Source organism: Pterocles gutturalis, unplaced genomic scaffold, assembly GCF_000699245.1.
Source record: "Pterocles gutturalis isolate BGI_N339 unplaced genomic scaffold, ASM69924v1 scaffold47720, whole genome shotgun sequence".
NCBI classification, from domain to species: Eukaryota; Metazoa; Chordata; class Aves; order Pterocliformes; family Pteroclidae; genus Pterocles; species Pterocles gutturalis.
The window spans coordinates 20,620-28,969 of NW_010147672.1; the positions used below are offsets into that span (position 1 = coordinate 20,620).

The 8,350-nt window shown below is 44.4% G+C and overlaps 1 protein-coding gene across 1 annotated transcript in view; it reads right to left on the reverse strand.

Annotated features, from left to right (window-relative positions):
* LOC104470976 (serine/threonine-protein kinase TNNI3K) overlaps positions 1-6,513 on the reverse strand; it is a 24,715-nt gene extending 18,202 nt beyond the window's left edge. Inside the window, exons 1-4 of the mRNA XM_010086120.1 lie at positions 6,474-6,513; positions 5,751-5,859; positions 2,682-2,767; positions 1,080-1,177 (exon numbers count right to left, since the gene is read on the reverse strand). Of these exons, the coding sequence (XP_010084422.1) occupies positions 1,080-1,177; positions 2,682-2,767; positions 5,751-5,859; positions 6,474-6,513 (333 nt within the window). The remainder of the gene's footprint in view (positions 1-1,079; positions 1,178-2,681; positions 2,768-5,750; positions 5,860-6,473) is intronic.
* Between the last annotated feature and the right edge of the window lie 1,837 nt (positions 6,514-8,350).

Below are 8,350 nucleotides of genomic sequence, written 5' to 3' on the forward strand. Positions count from 1 at the left end.
AAATAATACTCGTGGCTGCATGGCACGCGTCCCAGGCAACACTGCCATTTCTCAGCCCGTGCTGGGCTTTCCCTCTGCTCCCCTGTTTTACTGACCCTCTGGTTCATTTCCACAGGAAAGCTGGCTGCCTGCTCACTCCGGGACAGCCAGCGCTTGCTGATGAGCAATCGGAGTTTGAATTCTCTCCAGGAGAGCCTTTGGTCTCCTCTCTGGACAAGTATTCCAATTACCAGACCATTACCTACGCGAAGGCAAATCATCTCCTCTTCCAGAGGTGAGTTTTGAGAGGAGGATGGCTGTGCCCATGGTGGTTCCTGCTGCGTTTGGCATTGGCTATTGGACCAAAGACCATCTACTTAACCAATGTACTTAACCTTAACCTTAGCCAACCTACTTAACCTTCTGTCCACATTAAACACACAGCAAATCAGAGCGGTACTTGCCACGAGAGCTTTGCAGAAGAGGCTGTTGTGACCTTGCGGCACCTCTGGGACATATTCGGGTTGAATATTACAGTCTAGAATATAAACTCCTAAGTTTGATGTGAGTTCCCTCTGAAAAGCTAAAGTGCTTTTGGGGCTAGCCTATATGTGGATTCTAAGATGCTCCATCTCAAAATAAGAACAATAACAGTTCTTTAGGAAAATGCTGTCTTTGTTCACTTCACTCGTTGCTATTGTTATTGTTGAGTCTTAAAATATAAATATAATAGTGAAAAAAATGTGGAACTTGAGGAGGAACAATGAAAAAGAAGCAAAAAAGAGAGAAATTGTAAAATAAAGTCCTTTGAGATTGTTGCTATTAATAGCTGTAATAAAAAAAAAAAAAAAAAAAGAACACTCCTCTATCTTGAGTTGTATTGCATGATTTAATCAGTATTTCCAAAGCAATATCAAATCCTCATGGATGACATTGCCAAAGCACATGCTGATTTCCTGAGCACGGGCTCTTTATAGGTCATTTTCCTATGCACCGTGATATGAAATTTTTATTTTCACCAGAAGTAACAACTAGAGAGTTCAACTAGATAGCTGCTCCGTTCTGATTTCTTTTCATCAATCCTATTCAAAATAATTTACCTTATAAGCTGCCAAGTGCAGGGCTGTAAATCCATTTCTTGTCAATCTGGATGGGCGCAGTCCTTTCAGCATGAGAGTTCTAATGTGTGATTTGTTACCTTGAGAAAGAAAATTGGAAAACAAAATCATCTACAGAAAAGAACATGCAGAAAAGTGAGAAACCCCTGGGTGAGTTTGAAAGCAAAGAGAGATAGGTAGCTCCTCTGCCAAGGCAAGTCATAAAACAGATCTCCTGGAACCCCAGGATGGAATTGGGCACCAGCCTCCTGCTTGCTGGGACGGCTGCGGATCCGGCCGTGCGCTGGCTGGCTGTTTGTTCACACTTGGTGAGGACTTGGTGAGGACTGTTGGAGTTCCAAAGAAGCAAACCCCTCTTTTAACATCCTGACCGTGCTGCAAAGAACTCCGTAACCTGCCAGGTGCTCCCAGGATCTCTGGTTTCTCGGGCACTGAACCCTTTGTCCTTCCAGAAGGGAAGCACCGCTGTCCCTCCACACAACGTTATCCCGGGGACAGCAGCTTTGGGGATGCTAGTGGACGCCAGCATGGGCAGGTAGCTTTACTCGTACCGCTCTGGTGCACAGTGATGATCTCAGAAAAGGTGTCTGCCTTCTGAACAAGGACAAGACCAGATTGAACAGCTGCTCTCCCTCCTTCAAGCGTGCGCACACCCTACCTGGTTAACGAACACGGTGTGCTTTCCTGACCTTCCTCTCCGCAACCCCACCAGGTGCTGGTGTTCTCCTTGGGTACAACCCTGTGCTCTCTGAAATCAAGAGTGACGATCCCCTGGCTTTTCAGCTGTGCAGGATCAGCTCCTCCTTTACGTCCAGGACTGAGCAAATCCTTTATGCACGTTAAGTACTATGCAGAGCGGAAACTTTAAATTTCTCTTCCCCTCTCTCAGCCAATTTCTGCCGAAAACTGTGTAACAAGTGCAATGCATGTGCATGAACTGAGGACTCACTGTGGGGATAACCGAGCAGCAGTGTGGATCAGAGTGGAAAATTCCGCAATTAGTGTGTTTTTATGAACATCCCAGAAGGCATCTTGCACTCTTTTCTGGCGTACTCTGATCTGTTATCCGCAGGAATTCTTTCAGCTGGTATTTTTCACTGAAGCATTTGAGTTATTCTTCTTTTAATCACCAGGAAATAAAAGAGGGATATTTTCATTATACTAGAAAAGCAGCTGTTGTACATACGACACAGGATTGCTAAACGAGCTCCCTAGCCTGACACCTGTACTGTGTGCAGAATAGAGACATAGAGCAACCTGTATGGTGAGTATGGACTGACTAAGCTAATGCATAGAGCAAATAGATTGGAATTAGTTGCACATCTGTAGTAAAAAAATGCTCCATTATCAACCCAAACTTTTCCTGGGCTGATGAATCAGCTATAACGGCGTTCAGGGTCACTTGGTTCAAGCCCCTTGGCAAGAGGGTCCAGAGCAATGCTCAGAGACGCTTGTCCAGCTGCCAACAGGGACAACACAGAAAGAATTCACCAAAAGGACCATCTTCCTGGCAGTTATTAGGCAGAACAAACCAGTGGCCATGTAAATAAAACGTTTAGAGAACATCCTATTTCCAATACATACCCCCGCAAACGCAGCACAAATGCAGAAGAGAGAGCCCATTTTCCGTGCGGTAATTTAAATTGACTTTGCAGAAGGCTTCATCAGAGCTGAAAAGAGAGATTGTACAGATGATTACTGTTTTCATTCTTTAGCACAGTTTCTTTCATTTGGAAAAAAAATGTAAAAGAGAAATATCTTTTTTTTTTTTTTGAGACACAGGGCTAAGTTGATACCATTTACACTCTGTAAATCTAGAGATACTTCTCTGATATCAAGTGAGCAGTACAGATTTACTGTTTTCTGAACAGTCCTGCTATTCAGTCACAGTATATACCTTCTAAAATCAGGTAAATGAGAGGAAAAAAAAAGAGGAAAGACTTTTTAGACATATAAATAATCCAAACAAAATCAGTTTCTTCATTGATGCAACAATAACTAAGAAATAACTTAAAAATCTCTTTGTTCTAAAATGACAAGCAGGACATGCACAGAACTGGGGGCAGACAAGCCAAGTCAAGAGCATCACCAGAAAAAGCCTTTCGGAAAGCAAGCTTGTGTTCCCCAGAGGAGGTCACAGAAACACTATCCACCCGACACACGGAAACATTTATATGAGAACACCGTGGAAGCACAGCCGTGGAAGGAGGGTAACCAAAGCTCAGGCAAACATCTGGCAATGATTAAAGGAAAAATGTTCCTAAAGCTCTTTGAGGAATGAAGCAGTCTTTCCAGAAGTTACCTTTCTGGCCGTTCTAATGGCACACTAATTCCTGAGAGACCTGTGAGTGCCTGAGATCCGCGAGGACGGGGCAGGAGGGGCTGGACAAAGCCGTGCGAGGACGGGCCTCCCCCCTGCCTCCAATCACCCCCCGCCGACAGCTCCTCCGGGGCATCGGGAGGAGCAGGGACCTCGTAATGCTCAGCAGCTGGTGCGGTCTCAGAGCTCTGGTTTTCTGCTTTGGTTTATTGCACTGGAGTAGGATGCTTTAAAGTGGAATTTTAAATTGAGTTCTAGATCTTCACTTTGGCTTCCCACCAACTGCAGTCAGAGCATAAACTCTTGCTCTGTTACAGTTTGTACTCACACTCCATGTTGGCACTTAGAGCTCTCAGACAACCAAATGTCACATATGGAGAAGCTCAATTTAATGTTTAATTTCCTTCCACATTTTTGGTCCAGTATTCGTTACACCCTGACATAGCTTCATGAGTTCATGGAGCTTTCTGGGCCACACAAGGATGAAATGAGTAATTGAAATGGAGCAATTGTTATTAACACATTTTAAATATAATAACTCTTCAACAGGATCCATACCGAGCCTGCCTCATTAAAAAAGAGATTCAGAATTTGTATTTGATGCTCTGCCCTTTTTCAGGCCCCCCATACACACAATTAGGCGATTTTATAATTCATTGGTTTCCACTCTCCTTTCCCTGTCGTACAACACCTGCCAAAGCTCAGAAATAAAGTGCTTCATAACATAAAGCTCAAAAAGCTGGCCGGGAAGAGAATGGGCAGGAAGCTAAGGATGCTTCTAGTTCCACAAAGAAACAGGACCAGTGCCTTTGCACAGGACGGTGGGTGCTGTGGCTGGACACCTGCATCCCGCACAGTCAATGCCCGTTATCTCATGAGATGGTGGCAACGCCTCCGCGGCCAGACCTACACCCGCCTCCCTCAGAGGTCCCGTCTAACGTGCGTTACGGCTTCACTTGGGAAACTCCTGAACGCCCAAAGTGCCACGGTCGTGTTTGAAACAGTGAGGAGAGGCTCAGAGGAGCGTGAAGGCAAATGATCGCTCCGGTTTGCTTACAGACTGTTAAACGATTACCACACTCCAACGTTTCAGCTTTTGTCGTGGAGTCTCGTGAGTTTCCTTCAGCACAGATGGACTTGTTACTGCTCCGTCAAACGCTCTGAGTAATTACATTTGTTGAAAATTAAATACACATAGCAATTAATATTTGAGTGGAGAACGCTGATTTCAGTGTGTCAACAGAAGTTTGGGGCTTTTCCATTCGGTATCAGTGCAATAGTGACCATGGGCTAGGAGAACACCTACACGGGTGTGTCTGTACATCCATCCTGAGTGAGCAGCACTGAGGCGTATTTAACAGGGCTACAATTAACCATCTTAACGAGATTCCACGGGGCAGCAAGATGGGCTGACAGGCTGAACTGCCAAGGGTCTGCTCACTAAAGCTGATTGTTTATCTTTCTTATGCTAAGGTAGGAACTCAGCACTTCCACCATGGACTCTGTTGTCCTGCTGACCTGAAACAAAGAGTACTCCAGCTCCAGCCTGTTCAGGTAATTAGTTTCACTACTGAACAGGCTCTAAATGATGCGGGTACCCAAGCTCCTCAGTGGGCCATGGCCACAGTGGCCAGCACGTTGTGGTGGAACCCCAACGTCGCCTGTCACCCAACAGGCTCAAACAGGGACAACTACGCCAGCTGACAGTCACCGTGACGGACAATTTATATGACTAGTTTGGCTTTTTTGAGCTTGTTCCTGATTACAATCCCCCATTTTTTTCAAGTGGTTTTGATACCTGAGGTTATTTACCTGATAATTCTCAGCCAATGAGCTGCGGGTTTTCTCTGGGCGAGCTTTTCAGATGACATATAACACGTTACCTGGTTGGGTGCGCTTGGCTGTTAGCATGTGCTGCCCTGAGAAAGTGATCACAATCATGAATTTGTGATCCACTTTCAGCAGAAAATCTGCTTTTGTACTTGTTTAAAATCTGGTGCTTCAGCAATATTCCTGTCTGAAGCGACACATTAACAAAACTGAAATGTACACAAAAAACCAGACATCCCATTAAGGCTAATTAATTTACAAAAGTATATAGGTGTTTGTTATAAAATATTGGCATTAGTAATTAACAGCCACTAATTCTGGTACCATGCCGGGGACTCTGGCCCAGAACTGTAATGACGTATTCCCAAAAATAGACATTAAGGAGCATGCATTCCATACGTGAGAACCTCCTGCCACAAGAAAACACCTGAAACTGAAAATACTGTTTAACAGCAAACAGTCATTTGAAATAAATTAATAAACAGCTTTTCAGGCTATTTTACCTAAAAACATGCTGCAGTTCTGCCAGCTCCTTTTCTTTGATTTTCAGGTCATCTTCTAATCGTTCTATGATTATAGCGTACGATTCACTAACTTTCTTCTTCCATTCATCTAACAACAAAAAAACCCTGATTCATAAACCACTTCAAAACACAGGAACTCAAATCACAGTGTCCCAGTCACCAGAGCATTTGGTTCTTACACATCCAGTTGTATACTGTTTCATGTATTTTTTTATATTAAAGTTTAAAATATTACAGCTATTAAACCATTCTTGCTGCAACCAATATAAACATATATCTACTGATGTCACAGACAACTAACACATAGGAATCCTTGTGAGAAATATTTTTAACATGAACAAGAGAAAACTTAACCCTTAGGTTGCATTTGTTAGCTCTTAGTTCCTAAATCTTAGCATAGACACTCAGCACAAAAACGTTGGAAGTTTAAAGGTTTTTCTAATGAAGTACAAGTTAAATCAACACAACAATCTAAGTTAATAACGATCTTATACAATTGCACAAAGAAATTCAGCATACTAGCTTTTTGTCTTCTGTTACAGACTGTACACGCGATCGGGGCTAAGCCACTCTTCCAGGAACAATACCATACCCTCCCCGGCACTCCAGAGTACATTAGCAATGAATTATTTCCTAAAATATCATTTGCACCTTGTAGATGGATGTATGATACATTGCATTGAGAAAAGGAACGTTAATTACCGGTGCAAGTCTGGGTTGGTCTAGATTTATAATTTCCCATTTCAATGTATCCTCTTTGTTTCAGCAAAGTTCTTGCAGTAATACGATTCCTTGTTCAAGAGCAGGACAGTCCCACTGAAAAATACCTTTGATAGTCTCTGGCTAAAAATAAACCCTGTGCCAAATGGAATGTCATGCAACAATGACAGGGAGCAAAACAGTCTGCTGGCAACGGTAACAAATAACAAAGGTACCTAATCAGCTTGCTTAAAATCTGCTGTCTGTTTCCGCAGAAACACTGGCTTTCGTCTGTCCAATACCTACCACTGGTGGGAAGCGGGTAATTTGGCAGCTTGCTACCAATTTTATAGAGAAAAAGGAATTTAAGGAGCTGGATCCCAAGCGCACTCCTGGGGTTCAGAGAGGCCAGAGCTGATCCCAACTCACAACATTGAAACATCTCCTGACATGGGGGACGGCTTGGGAGCATCTGGGTATTTTAGCCACGAAGGGCAAATTGTCTCGCATCAGGGAGTACCGACCTTTTGCAGTTTGGTAACATTTGCACGTGTGGCTATGTGCAGGAAGCCTCACTGAACTAGCCCAGGAAGCGAGCTGGCTGTCAGGAGCGAGCACAAACTGCATCGCCCCAGTCGTCTGCTTAGCTCAGCCCTCGTCTGCCTTCTTCATCTCCCTTCCCCTGTGTTTTCTGTCCAATGGAACTGCTCTGCACGTATTTCCCCAGACAATTAGGGGATTCATGCTGGTTTCTGTATGTGTCTATTTTCCTCCTTTTATTGCTTAATTTATTTGATGAACATATTCTTACATGTGTATAAATTTATACACATACACATTTATATGCTTACAGTTCTATATTTTAATGTGTATATGTATATATTCAAAGTGTCTTCATTGATCTCAGCAGCTGTACCAGTTCTCAGTGTTCTCAGTTAAGGATTTCAGGCAAGAAGATATGTAAATACAACACACGAATATAAAACCTTCAACATGCCGCACCCCGTTGCAAACAAACCCGTGCTCCTGTGACAGCTCCTGACACAGCACCAGCTCACCCAGTTGTTTGCACTGATTTACTCACAAACCCACGGAGGTATTCCAGAAGACTTTGAACTGCTTTGACAATACGCCCTGTGATATTCCACCAAATATTTGCAAAAAGGCACCAGCCTCCGAACTGATCCGCAGCATCGGTTGCCAGGCAACGGGAGGAGCTGGAAACCAGCATCTCCTCTCCCACTGCTCGGACGAGCTGAGTGCTGCTTGTTTTCCTCCAGATGTCTAAACCGCAGCCGCCGCTGTGCAGCCGGAGACAAGCATTGTGGCAACCTCTCTCACCCACCGGAGCATCCCGGAGTGCAAAGGGCTGCCGGGACACCTTCGCTCCGTCACACATCTCCGCAGCCCGGCGATGGCAGGAACTCCGCAATGGATGCATTTCGCCTTTTCACAGCAGCGGAGCTTTCTGAATGTTTGCTGACTCACTGATGCAGGAGAGCGTGAATCCTATCAGGATTTTACCTGTGATTGCCCAAGACGACAGACCTGCTGTTTGCTTCGCAGCCCGTGCTTTAGGAGCTGCTCCGAAGGCAGAGTCTGAGGCTGCAGCAGTCGGGGGTCCCCACTCTGACACGGGGTGTCCCAGTGGCCGTCACACCTGCCATGGCTCGTGCGAGGGTTTTATTGAGATAAATGCTTGGTTTTTCACTTTTCCACTATTGTGTTGCATAATCTGGGTGAAGGCACTTCGGTTTTCACTGGAGTGATAACAGAACCAGTAATAATATTGTCTTTTTTTGTAAAAGTCTTGAGATTTATGAAGGAAACACAGCCAAGGCCATAAAAACGTAACCCTCTCCCCTCCGAGCCCCTGCACA